Source organism: Passer domesticus, chromosome 3 (genome assembly GCF_036417665.1).
Source record: "Passer domesticus isolate bPasDom1 chromosome 3, bPasDom1.hap1, whole genome shotgun sequence".
NCBI lineage: Eukaryota > Metazoa > Chordata > Aves > Passeriformes > Passeridae > Passer > Passer domesticus.
The window spans coordinates 94,549,681-94,573,404 of NC_087476.1; the positions used below are offsets into that span (position 1 = coordinate 94,549,681).

Genomic DNA, 23,724 nt, shown 5'->3' on the forward strand with positions numbered 1-23,724 from the left:
AAATTAAAATAAATATGTACATTAACATATTGTAGGACTTTTATCAGTTACTTATATTTTATAGTAAACAGTTAATGAGAAAAATTATTTAACACCCTAACATATAAAATAATTCTTTCAGCATTCTATAATTTGGTATCTGTTCAAACTACATAAAAATAATTATTTCATGAATTTCATTGCAAAACATCAAGTTCTTACTTTATTTAATACCAACCAATGAAACCATATATATTAGCAAACCATTTATGGTTTTAAAGTATCATAAGAATTTTAATTGCCACTTCTGTTCTCCTACTAAAGGAAAGCACAAATTTATTGCTCATTTCAGATTTCTGGGTATCAAATCAACAGCTGCTGTGCTACAAGCTCACATGGAACCACTCAAAAGCATGATAGTATTAGTATTTTTCCTTATGAGTCAAATGAATATACTGTTAATTCATGAAACCAAAACAACAGATGCAACAGATGACCACTGCACAGCAAGCAGTGACTATGGAATTTCAGCAACAAATAATATTTACATTGGTGCTGTTTAAACTGGCCCCCACATACACTCAAAGCAAGTGATTCACATCCCTACTGCCACTTTTACCTGACTTCAGACACTAAAGACATGTTTTTATTATGGTAATAGTTTGAACAATTTTATCATTATAATATTTATATCAAAATTTGAATACAATTTGTAATAAAACAGCTTAGAAATTAATTTACTTCACATACAAGATAACTGACCCTGAACACAAATTCACAATCACAAATAGCTCATAATGAGTACAGGTAATTCCATAAGTAATCTGCAGCTCTGTTTTTTAGTGTAGTATTTTTAAGACTGTGTCAAAAATGCAAAGAACTTTAGTTAAGAAAATTTAACTGAATCTTAGATGAAAGCAGCTGAACAATTCTTCAGTGCTAAACTTGTGTCTTTTCACTTAAAGTTATTAAACAGTTGAAATGTAAACAGGAAACCCAGCAGCATCTCGCACATTTCAGAAGCTGTTCAATCAAAATACTTTCACAAAGACAGATTTCATCATTGTCTTTTCTGTTTCAGCTTTTAGTCAACCAAGTCAAAACAAGTTTTTCCAATTCAATGCACAGAGAAGCCATATCAAACCAAATTGCAGGACCCCAGCTTCATAATTCCCATTTTGCTCCTCTTGCCACTTGGCTCCCCCATCAGAACAGTCTTTCAAAAAGTTTAATATGCCTGCTGGATCTTCACTCAGGTGGCCCACCTATGTTTGAATTACCTCTGCCCAAGTACATTTACAAAACTGGAAGGAAAAAATCAAACCAAAATATGAAACAGGCTTGCACACAGCGTACCCTACATCTGGGCAATCCTGCTCACAATTTTCTATGTGCTGCTTTTAGGAAGGTCTGGAAGTAAACAACCTTTACACCTATTTTCCATGAACAATAACACGTATCACTTTAACCCTATTACAGCACGAATCATAAGACTGTTGTCACATGGTGACAAAAAACTTCCTAACAAACTTCTGCCAAGAGAACTGGTAATTAAGCAATCAGAAACAAACTGACAGGGAGGGCAAATCTGTCCAACAGCTGTTTCCTATCAACACCCTTAGATCATCCCACCTCAGTACACTAACACTTCTGGAACTTCCTTACTTTTCCTACAACCTCAGTAGCTCTGTAAAAGCCCACATATGCAGCTACAAACTCTCTAACAATAAACAGCAGCAGTGTGAGAGGAGGATTATTAGCAGCAATGTCTAAAATTTACCTGCAGTTCAAGTTGCTTACAAAGGCACGTCTCTGACAAGTGTTCAAATGCTGTCCACAGTGCATTTTTGGTGACAGCAGCAAAAGGAAATGCAGTGCACGGGCAGCTTCATGACTGACATGTGCAGATGGGGTGATACCACTTTGCTATTGCACTCTTTGTAAATACACATGCACACATTTTGCTTCATTTCCTTAAAGGGGCAGCATCTCACCTCATTGAGCTGGTATGTTTTTCTGGAGATGTCAGTAAATACAGTGTGCTAGCTAAAATAACTAATAACACAACAGTTATTTCTTTCTATATCCCTTTGTTTTGTTGCAAATGGCTGTAATACACTAGGAAAAGTTTATTGTGCTTTACTGGCAGAACATTTGATTTCTCTTTGCCAGCCAGAGAATAGGTAGATGCAACCAGAGAGACTGCCAAGTTACAGGATATATAAACCAATCCTGGCAGTCAGCAGAACTGCTGCTGAAGATTAAATTACACAAACTTGCCAGAGGTGCAACTTACTTGGAAAGCATTCTTAAGTTTTGTGCACCTACTTCAGTGGGGTGGGGAAACATCCAAAACATTATGGGACTATCACCTCTCCCTGGCAAAGCTGTCTGCAAAGACTTCGCTCCCATTGGATGTCAGACAGCTTCGTTCACAGAGCTTTACCGTACAAAATGGAAAGCTCATAATTTACCCTAAAAATTATGTTGGGCAAAGAGCATATGTGAGTTTTTGCTTGCTTTCCTCACAGAGCTAATATTTCATCCCTACTACAAGAAAATTAAGGTTTCCATAATGTGTGCAATGGTAAAAATCCTGTATTAAGCACAAACATATTCACCAGTCTACATATCTACTTAAGTAAAGAAATAAATACACATTTTTCCTTACTGACAAGACACTGGGTTTTTGGACTTCTCTTAGTATTTTATAGGTACAGCCGCCACACCCTGTCCTTCAAAAAGTTTTTGTAAAAAAACTTTAAAATCTTGAGTACTTCTCTCCCTTTTCTACAAATTTCAACGCAAGCAATCACAGTATGCAGCAAAAACATTCAGCGACAATAATCTCTTTGCAGGAGACTACAGGTTCACAGGAGAGGTTTAAGTTTCCTTTATTGAAGAGCAGAGCTAAGAGCACAGTGAAATACTATCCTGCATGTCCCTGTCTTTAAAGCCCCAGTGAGTTTATTCAGAGATGAGATTCAATACAGAAGCAGCCCAGAATTTGTCCAGTTACTTTTTTTTTTTAATTTACAATAATGGCAAAGATCCTTTAGCCTATTTTTAAAATTTATATAAGTATAGATAGTTTCTTTCATTTCAGATTCCAGTTCACCAGCATACCTCCTTTTATTAGGTTTTTCAACTTAAGGTACACTCCTAACCAGCCAGCTGCAATATACTGCCAAAAAGGAATGATGTACGTTTATTATTAAGTTGTTTGATTGCTGCAAGATACACATAACTCAGCACTGGTATTCTCACCCTTAGACTTTGCTTTGTTTAAGCAGAAATTCTCTGTAGGCAACCACTTATATTTAAGTACAGAAAACGGTAAACAAGGTCATGAAATTCCAATGTTATCCAAGGAGGTTCAGCTCTTTGCAGAACTGCATGTGCATACTCAGTGTAGTAATACAGAAAGAATGCTGAAGCCTTTGTAGACAGGCTGTTCAGCTGGATGTTGAAACCTGCAACCTAGAATTCTGACCAGCAAACAACATTCCTGCTGAACTGTGTTTCCACAGGAGCACACAAAAAGCACTGTGAAGCACACAAAATAAAGCACTGCTCACTTAATAAGACATCCCATTTTCTTAATCAAAAAATGTAAGGTGTGAATCCACACAAACTTGTTTTAGTAAGCTTAATACAGCAAGCTCAAGTTTGAGGCTGTTTTGACAATCCCACATCAGAGGTTTAAAAAAGACATTCTTGCACATCATGTCATCATACTCTCACATCACACATGAGTGATTCTCCTATGCTATCCAAGTAACCTAACTACCCATATACTCTATGGGTCAATCAAGAAAACCCCCAAAATGAAGAAAGAAGTGGAATAAACTCCTTAAATATTCAGTAAAAAACACACTCCTGATAAACAATCAGCTCCAGTACTTTGCTTCATGCTATTAAATAAAAGTGTACTACATGAAGATACAACCAAAATCAGTTACCAAGAAAGATACAAAGTCTCATATATTTCACCATTTAAAACTGTGTATCTATTATAAGGAAAAAAGAAGATAAACCAAACACCAATTCTTTATGATGACCGATGCTTGGATTTTGACAACTCAATCACTAGTAGTAGTTACCTCACAGCTTTTTTTTGGTTAGAACCTTTCTACTTAAAAACAAATTTTCAAGTTTTCATTACTAGAGAAACAATACAAGATTTGCTTTACCCAAAGAAAGCTACCAAGTTCTGTTTGCTGGGGTTTTGTAAGAACAGGCAACTTGCAGTGCAAGGGATGAGCCAGATTCTGTTGCAGTAAAGACAACAGAAATAATGCAGAGAATTTTTCAGCCCACAGCTGAATCAGGCTGATCCAACTACACCTGGTCATACTCCTACACTTAGAGGTATCCCTGTGGTCTCCCCTTTTGATCCGCGTATTTCTAAAATGTTTCTATAGTTCAGCTCTCAGATATCTTCATTGCATCAAATATACAGTGAGATTGTCTCCAGCAAATAATATACATGCTGGGTGTGCACCAGAAGAACAAAATTTTAAGTAGTCTGTTGACTGCTGTCAAGAGTGAGGTTAATAACACCCCTCACAACAGGAGGGTTAATAGCCCTTCTGTGGCAGAGGGACCACCTGGAGGTGAAAAGTCTCAGCAGTGATGATGCCATCCACAGACATCTTTGGAGGGAGGAAAACAACTAAAGAACACAACAAACAAGAAGGGCTACGTGCAATGTCAGGCATATGCAGGAGACATATACCAGTAACATCTCTCCACCACTGTCTATCAGCTGCCCCTCACTGCCCCAGAGACAAGGAAGGATGGACCCAGGCAAGGATGGCCTGCCATAGCAGACAGTATTCTACACAGACTTCTAGGAGAAAGAAAAAAGTTCCTTCCTTTCCAACTGAGACACAACCTCCAGTGAGATGCTATTAACTAGCTGGCTGTGGATTTTCAAGTGGTTTATATCTGCAATGCTGTAATTAAGAAAACTGGTCTAACTAAAGAGAAAGTGTATCTGACTAAAAGCATTCTCTAAAGTTGCTTTACCAAAACATACCCATCTTCTCTAGGGGAAAAACTCAAGCCTAGAATGAATATCAAATTGCAAATGAAACAATAAAACTTCTGCAGGTAATAATCAACTACAAAAGCAATGCACTCCAATAACTAGAGGACCATGGAAAGGAACATGGACAGGAGGGATAAAAAGACATTTCCAGATTCAGTTATAATCAGACACCCTGTTTAGGCTTTATGAAATGCACCTTTGAACAGGACCTTCCAGCATTATACAGAAAACAAACCAAAAATTAGCTCAATTTTTTTTTTCCTTGACAGAATGCTACTTAAGAGTATTGTTTACAGATTTTATTTATTTGACACAAAATGTTTCGGGTACATCTGGTACATCTCCCACTTCAGAGGTCACAGAACTACATATATTATCCATTACATCCTTTTAGGATGCTAATTTTCCAAACATGTGCAACATTGAAGATGTTACCACACCCAAAAATAGATTATTAACAGATTTTTGCACTCCCAAAATTATGAAGACCAAATAGGGTGCTGCACTTTCAAGATCAGACATAGTGCACATTTTTTAATATTACATAGAATTTACCAAAAATTCTAATCCTACAACACAGATCACATATTTTGTTCATAGGCTACAGATGAGTTTGACCTCCATTTCCTTCTCTAGAGGTTACTAGTTTTTTAGGATCCAGGGATTTTATACGTCAAATGAACATCAAAAGACCAACCAAATGTAACATATTCCTTGAGCTCTATTTCTCATTTCTCTGCCTTTTAACACATATTCTGTTTTTGACATTTTAAAAGTATATTAATTTAATTCCCCTCTTTAATATGATGAAAATTTATGCTTAGTGGTGCTTCACTCACCTCTGAAAAGTTGGAGTTTTATTTGAGAGTAAATTTTTGTCTTTTTATTCATTTTCTTTGCTCTGAAATTCAATTCCCTAGCCACAATCTTTGTGAAGCAGCTTTGTTCTCAGCTCTTATCTGTATCTTCCAAGATCACTACAACTGCAATGGTAATTCATCGCCAAAATTCAGTGTACAGCATAATAAAGTCTTGAGCCACTAACTGCTTCTCCCAGAATAGAAATTTGGCTTTGAACTGGCATGGGGAGGTGACACAGCAAATATATTCTGTATCAGGCAGAATCTGGGCACCATCTTCATGTTTAACTACAGAAGAAATCATACTAATATGGCCTGAAGGTGATAAATTAATTTTGGCTAGGTTCCTGTCTGGGAGGAAAGAACAATTTTCCTAATGAGATAAAGATGAAGGAAGACAAGGACCTTTAGGCAATTGGAATTTAGTCTGAGAGAGGCTCTAATAAATCAGGTTGTGCTTCTCTTTGTTTAAGGAAATACCTGTTAGGAGATCTGGGGCCTGTTTATTTTTCTCTGACAAACCTGATTTTCTTGGCAGTGCACAAACTCAGAATCATAAATTGAAATGAGAATAAAAGCAGGTGGCCAAGTTCAAGTTTCAATTATTTTTTTTCATCTAAAATAAGTAAACAAATCCCAGCTGATGGGACTCAATTTACACAGATCTCCTGCTACTTGGAAACCTGCAATTCCATATCAAAAGTATCCATACACAGATGAGCAGATTTGGTTGGAAAAGTTGCATTACAAAAACTAGAGAGCACCAATATTCTCAGAAATGTGCACACTAAATACCAAGAGACCAGATGGGAGGGATCCAAAATCCCATGGAAGTAGCAACTGGAGAAGATGCAGCCCCTTCACTCAGTTCTCTTTGTGTGGCACACACTCCACAGACTTTGGGCAAGCTCATACTGTTAGCAATGGATTCAGCACATGAGCACTTCAGTTTCCTGTAGCACTGCCATCACTGCTGACAGCAGCAGAGCCCAAAGGGGTCATTCAGCTGAACGCACAATGCTCCTGTACCACTGTCTCATTGCAAAAGATACAGCCTGCATCAGGCAGATTCTGCTTCACCAGTCGCTCACTTCAACCTCTGAGAAAAGACAAATTGCTGTCTCTGCTACTGCCTTTCAAGCAGAGTAGTTTGGGACCCCTGGCTATCCTAAACTGGCAGAGGCCATGTCCCAAGCCAGTGAGGCTGCTGTGAAGGCAGCTGCCCCAGCTCTGCTCCCCCAAAAGCTGTGCACTGCTGCCCCTCTGTTATGCCAACTCAGGACATCATTACAAACACCACAAAAAGATTTGGGCACTTGGGCAGGAGTACCAGAAAAGGCAGGAGCACCCCCTGAGGGAGTTCACTCCTTTATCAACACACAGCAAGCGTGCAACCTTCCCTCGAGAAACCACAAAGTTTGTGTTTATAGCTTCTGCTATACGGCTTCCATGGTCACGGGCAACAGCACAATCTCAGCCTCTCCCTAATTGCTGACACACTAATCACTATCCCTCTTTCAGGACAAGAATGACAAAACCTGGATTTGTCAGATTCTTAGATATCAATTTCAGGGTGTTTAAGAAAGGAAAGGTCATATTTAAATGCTAGGTTTAAAGTTACAATAGGCTGAGAAAGCAACTACCTCTGTGAAAAGACTGCTGTGTTTCTGATCTAGACCATGCACTGCATATTTCACCACAGAAATTAATAAAAAGCTGCAGCCAGCATTTAGATTATAAATTTAAATGAAATAAAACCTTTCAAGTTGCCTTGGATATTATAAAATTCTGTACCTGAAATACTCTTTATCTGAGGGATTATATCAGCCATTACTCTGGGACTCGCTGTACAACAAAAGAGCTTTTTCCATGCCTGTTCTCTGAGACACCAGCAAGTGGCTGTCTCTCTAAAAGGAAGACAAGACAGAAAAGCTTAATTCCTCTTATCCTCCCATCCCCTTCCTGTGCCACAAGAGAGCTGTCATGCCCAGAGGGCAGCAAACTTTCTGACTTTGTTTTCAAGAGTGCAAATTTGCTTTCAGTGATGTCACTAAGATCCAGCACTTGAGAAATTTATATATCTTTGAACAAGCACGCTATAGCTTCTGTGGTGATTCTTAAGAATTCCAACAGGATGTGTATCTACCTCAGAGATTTATTCAAAGCATGAAAAGAATTAAAAATGCATATAGCAGGGAATGAAGAGTATTTGAGGTCTACCTCTACCCTAGGCTTCTAGGATTTATTTTGCTGAAAACTTTTTATCTAACCAATTTGGACAATAACAAATAACACAGTTGGGCATTTATTCACAACACCTGTAGTGGATCAAGAAGCTTCTCTGAAAGGGCCAGGAACATGGTTCTTACCTTGCTCTCAATGAATGAAAAGCAAATGACACCAGCTTCAGTCCCTGAGATTGCAGTGAGCTGCCACAATATTGTTCACTGCAACATTCATCTCATAGTATCATGATCCCAAAACCATACGACCACCACCAATTCCATGTCTTTTTGCTTTAGATGTATGCTTGCTTGTACAATGTCCACATGGGCCACAGGAGATGGTATGCATTTAAATCAGGATCTTCTAGACACAGCAATGCAAGCTCCCAGTACTTAAGAATTCACAGTACACTGCAAATAGTAAAATATTCCATCTTGGAACTATTGTTTAAAAAAAATCAACTTCTCTAAATCCTGACACAGCATTTCAAGGTTATTGTTTAATAATTCTTTCCTTAAAGCAAGGATGAACAAAAATCTGTATCACTTCCCATTATTTCTGACTGCTACTGTTATAAATAAAGCCCTGGGTCTCCACAAGTAGGGAAACCAACTACACTTCAGACTGAAGCTCAGCTTTTTGCCTGATGACCACATACATATTTATAGCTGCCACCATTAAACCACATTTTTACTGAAATCTGGATATATATGTTAAAGAAATCTACAGTGTTTCAGCTGCTCAATACCATTTTCTTCAAAGAGTACGGCATAATTGATACCAAAACACTGTTTAAGTTAGGTTTACCAATAACCTTGCAGTCAGCAAGCAATATGAATATGTTCTATCATCTGTGCTAATACAAATAGGACTTACAAAAGTAGTTCTAAATTCTACTTTAACCAACAAAAATACTGACCTCACTTCTGTAAAAACAAAATAGGACATACATTTGTTGGAAGATTTTCTTAATGCCTTCTCTTTGTCAAACCACCTTTAGCAGTGGCAGCAAGGGATTCTAGGCTGCTAATTGCATTCTATCCCATTAATGCTCATGAGCTGACCTGAAAGAACAGATCCAGACAGTTCTATGCTTTCTGTTCTGAATTCTGCTGTAGTCTTTCAAATTTACTCATGTTCTACAGTTTCAACAATATAGACAAAAGTATATGCCATATTTTCTGGGGTTTTTTTATTTCTTTATTTGGTGGGACTTACAGCACATGCATAAATGCTTTCCTGAATCTATGCCAATATGCTGTAAAATGACAATAACTTATGTACCACTTCCTAACATAATGCTCTTTGTAAAGAAACTTGGAAAGTAAAAGTTCCTTCTCAGAAATAACCTACAAAAATGTATAAAAATCATAACTGTCAACCATTTTCCAATTCAGCTTTACTTAATGAAAAGCTTCAAAACAAACCCTTTTATTATAAACTTCTAAAAAGGAATGCACCTAATAGTACAAATTAATGGCTTTTAAATGGAGGATCAATATCTCATTGTATTTTACACAAAGAGCTAAAACCCTATTGCTGTGACAATACAGAAAAAGAGAAAGGTTTACAGATCAGGTTACCTGTCTGATTTGATGTTTTTAATAGACTATACATCTGGTTACAGCCATTTCAGAGTCTCAATCACAATCATTAAAAGTAGAGATTAAAAAAAGCAGTTTATGACTTCTAAGTATTTACTACCATTCCATCAAAACGGAAAACATCTTTTAAAGGAGACATAACTAGTTGACAATTATAAAGCAGCATTTTGGTGGTGCTCTATATTGTGACAGATTACCCAGATTAAATGATATGTATTATCTTACCTGATACATTCCAACTCCTATGTGTTTGGGCTCGATTTTCACTAGCTCAGCTAATGGGTCTTGGACACGTCTAGCTATGGAAACTGAAAAACAGAATTAGAAAATAGCTATCACTTTTCTCTGAAAAACCTGAATCATGTAATTGCCTTTGCTAAGGTGTTTTGGGTCTTTTTACCTCTTCTACGCATTTAATTTTTTTTAACCTGGAAATAGTCAATAGTATAGCAGAATCCTTTTTCATTGCTAGACAAGGACATCACATGTATGTTAATCAAACTTTTTATTTGAGTAATTCCAGAAAATACCTAGGGACATTTTAAACTGCAATCATGACATTTAAAAAGTTTTTCTGAGCCACAGAGTTAATAAATAAAACTGTGTACACTCTATTTTTCTCTTTGTACTCATACTAAATGCATATGTAACATTTAACACTGAACTCTGTAAGAACCTTTAGCCTGAAATCACAGATATGAACAAACATTTTAAAAAATAACAGTATCTGTTCATGAACTTATTTACCTAATACAGTATTCCCTAAAGTATGTATCAGATAGTTACATATTTATCTAATTCAACCATAAAATTCAGTGCTCACTTTAAAAACGGTTCTTGGATTTTACTAATCTAAGCTGCACACCAAAAAACATCAATTTGCAATCTGTCACACTTATAACTCCATTTAGAAAAACAAAAGCAATTTCCAACATTTCTGATGCCATTAAGAGCAAATGGGGAGAACTCTTGGTCTTCTAAAATCAAATGTTGAATCAAGACTGCATTTTTGGAGACACTATTTATTGATAAACCATTTGCTTACCAAAATCTCAGAAGAAACAACATATTTCCAAACATCAATTCATAAACTCAGTCGGATTCTGCAGATATTGGGTTGTATTCAGTATTTGCAACTGTGCTCCCTCCCACATATATAAAACTAGAGGTGGTCTATCTACCAGTATTACATCTATAAACTTCCTTTTCTCCTGACTTAAGACAAAACAGGTTAGCTGGCTTAGCAGCTCTTAGAACATTTAGAACATTCATTCTACTTAGTGAAGTAAACACTAACGAAAAAAGTATTTAGATGTATTCAAAACTCTTGCCAAATAAGGACCAAAGATTCTAAAAAAAAGGCAAACAAACAGTAAAACCCTAAACCCCAAGAATCCTACAAAAGTAAAACCCAAAAGAAAAAAAAACCAAAACAAAAACATGCCAACTCAAAAATTAAAAACAAAACAAACCCCTCCAAAAACAAAGATAACAATGCCTGACCTTGTTGCCAAGGCTGTTTTTTCTACTACATGCACTTGTGCAAGAATAAGAAAAGTGGGACCAAAGAAAGCTGAGGGCCTTTAAAAGCTATGTCCAGAATCAACCCCACAGAATCAACCTCACCAGTCATTTCAAGAGTGTTTTACATTTAAATTTACATTAAAATATTTAAATTTACATTTAAATACATTTTTAAGCAAATCGGGAGAGGGTTAGAAGAAGAACAGAAAGGATTCAGGAGCAAATATATATATGTATGCACAGTTCTTTGCTCAACAACACATATGATGCTAAAACAGGAATACCTGCAGTATATCTGGTGTTCACCAGATGATTTCACACATACACGTGTGTATGAAAACATGAACATGGCTATAATGTATTAAATAACCTGTAAGCCCCTTTACTGCATCACAGCAGTAATGTATTCATTCACAGAAATGTTTAGGTTGCACACATTTCTGGAGAACAGGGGCTGCCTTCTCTAACACCCCTGCTGAAACAAGGTTTGCTACAGCAGGTTGTCCCAGATGATGTCCAGCTGGGTGGAGACTTCACAACCTGTCTGGTCAATCCATTCCAGTGTTGGGCCACTCTAACAACAGATAATGATTTCTTGTGTCCAGATTGAATTTGCTGTGCTCCAATCTGTGCCCATTGCCTCTTGTCCTAACAGTGGGCTCTACTGAGAAGGGTCTGCTGCTCTCCTTCATTCCCTCCCATCAGGTACTTAAAACCCTTTTCAAGACCCCCCTGAGCCTCTTCCAGGCTGAGCATTTCCAGTTTTCTTGGTTTTTCTTTGTATGAAAGGTGCTCCCAGTCCTTAACCATCCTTGCAGCCTAATTTAATTAGCAACCATCACTGCTGCAGGGTGTTAAAGACTTCACAGCATTTCAGTAAAGGACTTGACTAAACATTTGTACTTGAAGCCAAAACAGTAGCTGGAGATATGCAGGCTCCTCAAACCACAACTGCAAAGCTTATCAATTAAATGCTGCACTAAAGACTTCACTTTTAAAGATTTGCACTGTTAAATGCACAGTTAACATGAAGTTCACTGCTCGGTCATGCAAGACTTTTCATATCCTTTAATATCCATTTTAACATGCTGACAAAGGCAGTTTGCTAGCTGGGCTCAGAAAGCACTGTGCTGGTGACATCTGATATGCCTGCTTCTCTGATAGAGAAGTTCTGAATTCAAAGACAATCACGTATGCCTTCTTGTCAGAAAAAAACCCCACAAAAAGCTAATCAGTGTAAGTACACCAGTTATAACTTACACGAGTACAGCTCACTGCCAAAATGCTTTCCTATAACAATAATTCATATTAATTACTTGAAATACTAGTCGCCCACCACCTGACAAACAAAAGTGAAACAAAACACCAATGAAAGTAGTATTGATCCAAACCAGGAAACACTTACAACAATGTATTTCTTCTGAATGCACTGAGCACAGAGACTATATTTGTCCTTCAGCAACCATCATTAAACTCAGCTTCTTTAATACCCATACAGTATTTTAGAGAATTTTTTTTAGTTCTGCCTGATGGCAGAACTATTTCAACTGTTACATTTTAGATAAGCTGAGAGCAAATACCTCCCACTGTCCACATCTCCTTCTATTATATCTTTAAGAAACAGACAACTATGTGGATAGGTTGATGTAGGAATTTTCCAAGCATAGCTTTCTCTTGGGAACCTTCAATTAAAAAGTAAAATTTAGACTCTTTTTGTCATATTAGCTTGGTTGACAATGCTGTCATATTCCTAGGAGACTTCCAGTGGAGGCGTAGGACCTGATCCAGCAAAGCACTTCAGCACAGATGCATGTCAGAATTCCCACTGGAACAAGCAAAACTATTCACATGCCTAAAGTTACAGAGACATTTAAGTGCTTTCCTGGATCAGGCCTAATAGTTACAATATCCAAGCAGGAAGATCAACTAACAGCCAGTTCCAAGATTAAGGATGCAGCTCCTATGGTCAATACCAGCAGGAGAGCTGACCTGCCTAACTCCCACTAAAGCCAGAATTTCACTCCAGAACTTTTCCAAATAATAATAAAAGAGAGCACAGCAGGAAAAATGAAAGAGTTGTCCACATTCTCTCTAGGCAGAAATTCAGTCAAGATTAGCATCTACTGCCTCTAGTACAGGCAAACCCATGTATTTTTTGCTGGAGTAGTTGCAGACTGCACTAGATGGATCTTTTTTGGGGGCAAGGAGGCTCCACTCTGGCCATTTGTATCAAGTGGCTGGACTCTCACAATACAGGTAGAGTACTACTGAAATCACAAGGGCTCTGCAAGAAGTGAGATGTCTACTACCACGGAGCAGAGACAGTAAAACCTGGTCTGGCATTTTCTTTTTAAAAACTGTATCAAGACTACAAAATTTGTTTTTAATTTTCAACTATTTTACCCTGGGTACATTTTAGAAACCACACATTTTTAGAAGACTAACAATGAAACAGGTAATGTAGTCTTACTTTTTACTTCTGTAGATATATAAAGGTATTCTTCACTTTCGCCCAAGGAGAAAAGGTTACATTATATTATGACATGCAGGGCAAAATGAGAAAGCCAGGTTTCTCCAAAGTTATCAGCATAGCCACACCTGAAAAGTTTGAGAGATTTATTAAAATATGCTAGTCTAAGTAAAATGTGAAAAAACCCTAATCAATATTAAACAAGGTATTAAAATCAGGATGACATGACCCTCTATTAGAAAATCACCACAAGACTTGCACACCCCATAAATGCAAAGCTTGGAGTTGTGAATTAGGATAAAAATATTATTGCAACACTTAGAAAGGCAGTAACATACTGCGCAGCCTTTCAATAAATTTATGTAAAATTTTAACACTTGATGGGACAGAATGGTCTAGGTGGTCCTCTGACTTCAATGTAGATGTACTTCACATCGAAGTCTAATGAGAAATAAAGAAAATCACAGCAAGCATATTTACTGTAATTCCGTCTTGTCATTAGATAGGACATATTCTGCCAATTCATTAAAAAGCAGTTTAACTGCATGGAAGTCTCAATTCACTCCATACTTTGGCTTTTTGATAAGAGAAACCCAGCAGATAATTTGTCAGTGATGAAGATGCCATTGTGGTGGAAAAAATCATCCATAAGAGTTGCCTGCACAGCTCATGACAACCTCTGTGTCTGATCTTCATAGAAAGTGAGGAATTACATTAAAATGCTTTGATTCCTAATGGCTAATAAGCAGATATGCCCTCATGAACTACATGGCTACTCCTGTCTTAAAGATCAAATCCCTAATTTCAAATGGAGAAATTTAAAATTAAGACTATTTTCTTCAAACATACACCACATAACTTTGTTTCTCTAGTAATTTCTATAGCAAGCAATAGCATTTTTCACACAAATCGCAGGAGAGTTTTCATTAATGAATACTGATAATAGTCTTCAGACTAAAGACAGAAAAAATTTGCCACACTCAACAGTGAAGGGCCAAAATAACATAGCAGCCCTTCTATTTCTCTGCATGGTATCTATGCAAGGGCCATGTCAGCTGCCAGCCCTAAAAAACTAAATTAGTGCTAACTTCTTTGGCTACCTGCCTCCCCTCAGTAACAGAACAGGTCTAAAGCAACCATTAAGACCCAAATCAGACATGCAGACTATTCAGGGTGCAAGGGCAGCTGGAAATCTTGTCAAGTAGATGAAATTTATTATGGTTTCAAGTATTGTGCCCACTTTAGGGGCAGGCTGCCAACTTCTGTATTCAGACAACTACATATTGAAATGTTCTCTTTTTGCATTGCTTTATGTAAGAGCCACACCATAAAGCAAGAGCTTTAAGGCTTAGATAAGGAAAGCATGAAGAATGCTTATGAGTAGAAGAACAAAAAAGTTTCAATTTCTTTCAGTTACAGTGGCATTCAAATGTTGCTTAACACCGTAAGCAGAAAAACATTTTTGGCCAAAAGTCCAGGATGATGGCATTCCTCCTTTTAAACACATCTTCACATAAAGATAAAAAAATGTCTGAGTCAATAACTGTGACAGCTTAGCTACTCCACATGAGTGGGAGCATTTGTTTTGTGCTTTGAAAAAATGTGAAGCTTCCAGATGTGAAGATAGATAGCATTATAAATGCTTTACAAATAAATATATGGCAACCACAAGCTATTAAGCTATGATGAGTTCAACTTCAATTTTGTCATAAATGAGAACATTCTGCATCTTTATTACAAAACCTCAGTATTTCATTCTTGCTGAGACATGCTACTATAACACCCAAGTAACTCATCCACCCTCCTATTTTAAGTAGCCGTTGCAACTCAGAAGTCTTGGTTGAAACTTCAATGTCAATGAAATTAAAAAAAATACCTTTAGGTAATCACGGACTCACAAATGCATAAGTAATTACTGTCCATATATCATAGCACAGTAGATATGGAAACATTACAACTTTTTAAATCCTTTTATAAAGGCTATTATTGTGTTCAAGATCAATTACTCTCCCTAAGTATCTGCAATAATGTTTACTCAGTGATCGATTGTTCAGGTTTCCTGAGTCCTGGAAGCCTTCTATCCTGTTGACCTGAATTTCACCCTCCTTGCAAAGGATACAGTGAAACGTACAGTAGTCTTTTCATTAAGCATTCTTTCTCAGTAGGTCAGGATTTGTGACACAGTTTTGAATCCTCATATATCTTCTTGGTGGGTTTAAAGTATGCAATTTATTTTAAGCAACTGTTCAACAGCTGCATTTCATCCAAAGCTCTTCCGTAGCAAGTGAGCAGGTTTTTGTTTTAAAAAGGTTACATTTTAGTTTACTTTTAACTCCATAAAACTGATAACTGTTATTTGCCTAAGATTAATGAAATAATGAATGACAATATTCTACTTATTTATTACCAAGAAAAAAATCTTTAAAAGAGACGGGTTGAATACAACAAGAAAGTTAGCAATATGTTTAAAGAGAAAAATTTGACAAATGAATATTACAATGCAGCATTTTAAAATCAATATTTTTTCTTAGGAACACTCTCAAAAACATTTTTCTCAAGCACTAGTAATTTCTGTATCACAGAATAGTATCCATTTTATCCAAGAGGAGACAGGGGACATATAAGCATTTAACTGAAGCCTCATGGGATTTTTCTGTCACAGAAATGAGTTGGTCTCCGAAGGTGGTATAAACTCCAAAAAAACTTCTCCCCATCTGTTCAGCTTAAAAGGTAGGCATCATCAATATCCTTTTCATATTCACACTGCTAATAGTAACTGCATTGCCATGCCATTGATTACTGTTACTGCTAAAAGTAAAAAATTATTTAAAGATCTAATCTTACAAGAGCTAGTCATCTGCATCTTAGAAGAACTAGTCACTTGTATCAACAACAAATAGAACATTCTGATCACTTACAAAAGGTTAATTTCTTATGCCTGTAGCAAGAAAATCAGCTTTGGCAAATAACACACCAAATCCCAGTACTAAAAGGAAACCAAAACTCCTTGAATTGAAGAGCATCCTGGTACTGGTCATTCCTCTAGCTCCACGCTTCAAGGAAGCAACAAAGCCTTCAAAAGGAAACACACAGACACAACTCATGCACAGAGTTACATCAGAAGGGAGGAAATGAATGGTTCTTGTAGCTCTTTTATGCGAAGGGAAAGCAGCTTGACCAGAGCACGTAAAACTTGCAGGAGATCAAACTCCAGCCCACTCCTGAGCCCTACAGCTTCAGAGGAAGTACAGTGCCAGTAAGCAGGAAATACAGTGCCAGTAAGCAGGATGTTAATGATCATACACCACCTCTCCCACATACCCTGAGGTTTACACAGGTTAGAAAACATTAGATTCTTGTCTAGAACAACAAGAAAACTACAAGACTACAAACATCTCTAACATCTGTGTAAAAACCCATTCAGGATTGTGCTACTGGTTTGGGGCAATTCAAGACCATTTTTCTATTTCTCAATATCCTGGTGCAGGCACATGTTCATGCCCAACTGGGCAAGGCTTAGTCATTTCCAGACTATCTGCAGTTAGGGACTGGTTTTTTATTTCCTATAGAGCCCACAGAGTCCCCATAATTTCTGTTTAAATTGTACAGCCTAGCCCACGCCTTGGGATGAGCTTCTGCTCAATAGTAGGAACTGGGTCCTATTGGGAGACAAGTAACAAGACTCTTGTTCCTACTACTAATTACTTATATTACTATTATTAATTAAGAATTAATTATTCCTATTATTGTTATTTTAGTTTATTAATATTACTATCATTAACATGTTCTATCTTTAACATCTTACTGATGTTCACCACCCTTTTTGTTTCTAACCACTGCATGTTCATCACCACAGAGTGACTCTCTGTTCTCCATCCTTCCAAAAGTATAATTAAATTTTAAATGCTACAGAACACAACAGCTGAGAGACGACATAGGATTTAATGTTATACTACTCCAATTGCACACCACCCAATTTAACATTGGGCTGACAAAATGTTTTAATGCATGAGAATTCAGTGCTTACTTTGTCTTCGGAAAGCTTGTGGAACTTCCACCAATTCTCTCCAACTAACTGTAGAAGAAAGCTCCCACTTCGACAGCAGTGTGAACATTTTAACCGTAGGACTTCAATAAAACAATAAAGTTTTTGAAAAATGACCTTCTCTCCTGACTAGCCAAAGGGGAGCAATGCTCTTTTAAGAAGATGAAGAAATTAGCTCAAGTAGACATCCAGGCACTATGTCCCACACATCTAATCATCAAATTGTTTTACTTTCCTTAAGATAAAGTCAAAATAAATTACATTTTTTCCAATCTCTACCTTGTACTTGCTGGCCAGTATGACAGCTCTGAACTCTGTGTCTCTAACAGGACCCCAGGGAATGAAACCCTGTAGCATAACAGTCTGAAAGTCCTAACAAGCCCTCAAAGCCTACAAGGCTTTCTTTTGCAAGGAAAAGTGCAAGTGGTGTGCTGAACTTTGAGCGTACAATAATGCAATGTGTTCTGCCCTGTGGAGAGGAGACAAGCAGATGGGATTTGACAATGCTAAGGCAAGCTGTGCTGTGTGACCTTTGGCTCTTTCAGATTCTTCCTTATCCTCAGAAAACACCCCTTAGAAACAACACAGTTTCCATACTGGATCGTATCTGTGCATGCAGCATGACACATGCTTGTCCTCTTAGTTTTCCAAATCTTCAAAAAGAGCAGCTGTAGGGAATATTTTATCTACCTTTGTTGCTTTCCTAACTGGGTGACATAACTATGTAGCCTTGATAAAGCCCTAGTCCTTCATGCCCAGGATGAAAAGGCACATTTCTTAGAGTGGTTACATTACACAAGCCCAGGGATGCTGCTCTTCTTTCAGCATATGAACACAGAAATATAAATTAAAAATCAAGTGCGTATGATTGCATAAGGTATGAAAATAAAAAAAGAGGCTTAGCATGAGATCTCTTCTAACAAGTGGTTACACAAATATGGTGTCTGAAAAAAGAGCCCCTTTCTCCCCCTTTTATTTTAGTTTTTAAGTAGTGAAAGAAAGAAAAAATTGCTTATTTGTTAGAGCAGTCATCTCAGAAGGAAAGGTAATTCATCAATTTAATGAAATGAAGACATTTCTCATTTATATAACTGAGTGCATATTGAAACCAGAGTAAAATCCCAGCACGACTCCTGCTTCATAGCAATTCTCTATCATCAGGCCACTGTTATATTAGAATGCATCAGTTTCCTCTGATTCTTAGTTATGAAGAAACATTCATTTCACTATGGTATCCAAGAGGTGGAGAGGCAGCAGAAAAAAAAAAATTCTTTGTGAGCACAAGCCAAATAACTGGTACATCCTTTATCTTCCTTATACTATGGACAACAAAACCTCCACTAGCTGGCCATACTTTAAAAAGCTCCAAGGCATCCAGAAAATACATTAATTTGTGTGTGACAATCCTTCAGCACTAGTCACTTGTGCTTACACTTTCTATACATTTCACCTGTTCCTCCACAGTCTTCCCCTTTAGTCTGGCAAAACTTGCTCAAGCCAACAAGCATTTGCAACAGAGGGGTGTAGAAGTGGAGAAGCAGTGAGAGAAGAAAAAAGAAAGCTTGGAATAGTGTACATGTTGACACCTGTACTGACAGCCTTCATTTCTTATCCCGTAAAACTTACTTTTATTAGGAATACAGGCTCTGCACAACAAAATAAAACCTTAGCTAAAACTCTGTGGAACAGGATGGAAGTAAAGGAATGATATCAACCTTTGGAAAATCACTGAATTCCAGGATTCACAGGCCCAGTGACAGCAACCAAACCCAGGCTGGCAGGGATTGTCACAGAGCTCATCTGTCTGAGGGAGGAATGCCTGTCACTACTGAGGTTAATTTTTCCCTTCCACAAAGAATAACACACCAAGAAGTCATCTCATGTGCTCTGGCAATGGAAGGTAACTCCTGGCAAGTGAATTGCTGCTAAAGTTAAGGCAAAGTACCATGCCCAGGAAACTGTTACTTACAACTGCTTCTAAGGGAAGCCTGCATCCAGGCTTTGCATTGAACAAAGGCCCAAATAAATCTCAATCACAGGGACCCAGAGCAATTCAAGAAATTTTACAGGCAAGTTCAAATGCATAACTCCTACTTGAAGCTGTCATAAATAAAAACTAACTAAAGGCTAAACATGAAGTGGTGTAATGATGCTAGGTCAGGAAATAATTTTTTTTTTAAAGAAGCAAAAAATCCCAACAAATGAATGGAATAACCAAAAAAATATGAATTTCACAGCTTTATGAAAACTCCACCAAATGAAACATTTTAACTGCTGCTTCAAGAGGGTGGCCAGAGGACACATGCCAGGGCAGAAATAGAACTGCAGTCATCCACCCAGCCTCACAGCTCCTGCATTACCAATACCTCATTGCAGCCTCGGAACTGGCAGTCACAGAGCCTTGCTAGAGCACGTATTAATAAACTGCACCAAGGTGATCAACACTGCCAGCTTGCAAAGCACTCTTTTCATTGTCTCCATTCTTCCCTAAAAAGATTCCCACTCCAAATCTCAAGTGTGTCCCTGGGCACAGCTTTTGAGAAGAAGAATTCAAGGAAGCCTTGTTCTCCCTTCTCTTTCAGACTGCAATCTTACTGCAGGTTCACCCAAAACTGCCCATTACTGAACTCCAGTGCCTTGCTGCCTAGGCAGAACCCTCCTAATCTGCTGCAGCTGAACTTCCTCAGCCTATCAAGTAGGAAATCCTTTTATTGCTCTGGCCTATAAGCCTCTTATCTCCTAATTCTGTGAGGCTGAGAAATAGCTGTTCTGCTCATTAATCCTACAATGACTGTCAGAAGGGGATATATACCTCCTCACTCTACTCAAATACAAGTAACTAGGTTTCATCAAGCTCTTTAGTATCTACTTAGCTGAGTCCCACTCCACAAGATTTTATAGGAATTGCAGTAGCAGTACAGAAGCTTCTGCACTTTCATGAAATATTCAGGACACTTCTGAAGTTGGAAAGATCCTATTTAATTCCCTGTACTGTAGATAACAGCAAATTGCTTTAAAAAAGAGCTTCTTTTTTTTTTTTTAAAGCAACTGCAATTTTGGCTAAAAGCACTGTTTGGATGATTATAAAGACTTTCCTCTACAGTTTGTATACACACCATTAGTTTAAAAAGAGATCTTTCTCAATCATCTATTACAAACTCATGTCATCCATGACCTTCAAAGACAGCTCAAAGGGGAAAAAAAACCAACTCCAGCTGAGACCTTGGATTAACTAATACCTTTAATTAGCACCCCCAAGAAATGCTGAAGGTTGTTGGCATTCCCCCTGTATAGGGCACTCAGCCAAGGAGAAACGATAAAGTTAATTTTTCCATCAGGACTGATAACTTATTTTTTTTTCTAAAGCAAAAACTGACTACAAGCAATTGCTAAACACCACTTCAAATATTAACAGATATGATAAAGTTCTCATATAATACGTATTATTTAATATTTTACTTTTATGGACCTAATGGACAAACATAAGCCCATCTGTGTCATTCAAAAAACCTAAAACCTTCTACAAAGTTTTGTTGAGAAAAATGTTAAAGTGGCAAACAGTGTTAAGATCACAGATATCTCACGTCAGCTGTACCTTTTATTTTAACTATAAATGTCACATTTCATCATGTAGCTGTCAGCTTCCTTTAATGTACTAAATGCTATCATGTAAGCACAGAATCTGACACGATGTAAGACAACAATTAAAATAAAAAGCAAGTCAGCTTTGACACAATGTCACTTTTCTGTATACTGCAAATTACAGGAAAATTGAAACTATACAAGTAAGCTAGTCAAGAAAAAAGTCTGAAAAAGCCTCAAACATCAGTTAATGTTTCCCTCTGAAGTTATGTCCCATTTTTACATTCAACTTCAAGAAAACATCCATAGCTTTAGCACAGCTATTTACAAATTGACACCAAAAGATGTCAGGAAGAAAGCCTAAAACTTCTAGAATGCCTTGACAGTATTGATCCTTGATACCTTGTCACTTTCATAAAAGCCAACCTCCATGGAACTAGGCAATTATTTTTCAATTTCTATCCTACCCTTTTTCAATTTCTATCCACTCAGTGGGACTGCTGCGGCATGGTAAAATTGTTGATGCTTTTAAAAAATCAGTTTCAAGAGCACTTAAATTAAGGCTGAAAAAAATCCTATTATAATGGAGCAATTAAGAACTCTGGGTAATTAATATTTGAATTGTTCATATATTAAAAATTTTATTTCTTTTACTGTATTTGATGCAAAACACTTAAGTGTCTGGAATGTTGAAAAATTAATTTTGGAGAAATTGAGAAACATGTACACCTGGAAAGGCATAATGTTAATAATTAGATTTCCTCCTTTTCAGTGTTTTTGTTCATTTACATCAACTTTAAACCTACATTTAATACATCAGCACCATAAAAAACTGTGGCCCAGGGGAAAGCTAGTGCTATCTGTCACAAATACAGAAATGTCACATGCCTAGTATTTGCTCTGGCCATACCATGACACATTTAAAACCTCTGTGGCCCAGGGAAGAAATAGTCACAACGGGGTCTGTTTGCAGGCAGGGAAAAAAGAGTCAAGCAAAAAGAAGCTAGAGACCTCTCCTGCAAATGGAAGCGCTGATACAGACATTCCAAGAACATTCCTGTAAAAACATTCACTCGAAACATCAAGTTAACACTTTCCCCTTTGTGGAAATAAGAGCAAAGGGAAACATGGACAGTTCTATAAAGTTTTACCCCTGAATACCATGTCAGAATTCTTTTCTGCAGATCTATACTCTTCAAAGGATTTCCAGGCCAGTAACCTGCTAGAAAAATATTAAATCTAAGAACATTATAATTTTGACTGGAAAAGTTCTATATACAAATGCTGCTGCATTTTCTAATATGCTATATTTGATTGAGTATGACAGCAAACTGTAGGAAAAACTAAGACCAAAAAAACCCATGAAGAAGATAAAAAATACAATAAGACACACAATTAAAAATACATAAGTGAAGTAATACAAAAATAACCTGAAAGGTGCCCTTACAGCTATCTCTGAATAAAACAAATCCATAAGTAGAATCTGGACAGAGCTGCTAGGAATTTGATCTTTAAAGACTACTCTTTAACCAAACATTTAAAATTATAAAGTGGCAACACTTGCACATTTCCACTTGCTGTGTTAGACCTCAGTGACATTTAGGCTGAAGTAGGTAACTTTTTAAAAACAAAACCTAAACAGTATTTATTGAAAAACGTATTCAGCTACATGAAGACTCCAGTGATCACAACAAATACACATCTTTAAATTATCTGCTCTAGTTTTACACTGTTTTTCCAGCCCTTGAATGGTTTAATCATTGCTAGATATTTATGTACACAGAGAGGAGAAGAGGGAAGTCAAGCCCCTGTGTGCATGGACATGTGCAACTGTGAAAGTTCATGCAATTAATTGGTTCTATTCATTGCTATGAATTCTCCTGTACCAGCCTGTTGAAAGAATACATCCACAAGGATCTTTACATTACAGGCTTTAGTAGAAGGTGATGTCATTCACTTGCACGCCTAGGACTTCAAATATGAAATAACAGAATAATTAAGGTTTAGAAACAAAATATCCAAAACTTTTTTCTACTTTTGGCTATTATTTTATTTAAGAATATAAACAAAACAGGCTGAGAATTGAGAATTGAGCTCCATGTTGAAATATGATAAAATTAAATACTCCTCATACCTGCACTTCTTAGGTTAGGGTCTAGGTCTGGCATTTCCTTGGATGCCTCTGGGCTGACACTGTAGATGGACGCTCCCGCTTCACTGACAATGCTGAAAAATGGAACGGCAAATATGTAAAACAGCACACAGCTGAAAAACACACGTGAAAGACTTTGTAAGTGACTTAACTGAATATTTAGATTTGTTTTTAAAGCCTCAGGTTTTGAATAAACTAAATGCTTTCAAAAGTAAGTCAGTACAAAGGA

General features: G+C 37.1%; 1 protein-coding gene across 6 annotated transcripts in view; it reads right to left on the reverse strand.

Annotated features, from left to right (window-relative positions):
- Positions 1 to 23,724, reverse strand: part of SRBD1 (S1 RNA binding domain 1) — a 124,752-nt gene that overhangs the window by 39,995 nt on the left and 61,033 nt on the right. For all 6 annotated transcript variants that reach the window (XM_064414461.1, XM_064414458.1, XM_064414456.1 and 3 more), the window contains 2 exons: positions 23,478 to 23,569; positions 9,948 to 10,030 (listed from right to left, as the gene is read on the reverse strand). In XM_064414461.1, the coding sequence (XP_064270531.1) occupies positions 9,948 to 10,030; positions 23,478 to 23,569 (175 nt within the window). The remainder of the gene's footprint in view (positions 1 to 9,947; positions 10,031 to 23,477; positions 23,570 to 23,724) is intronic.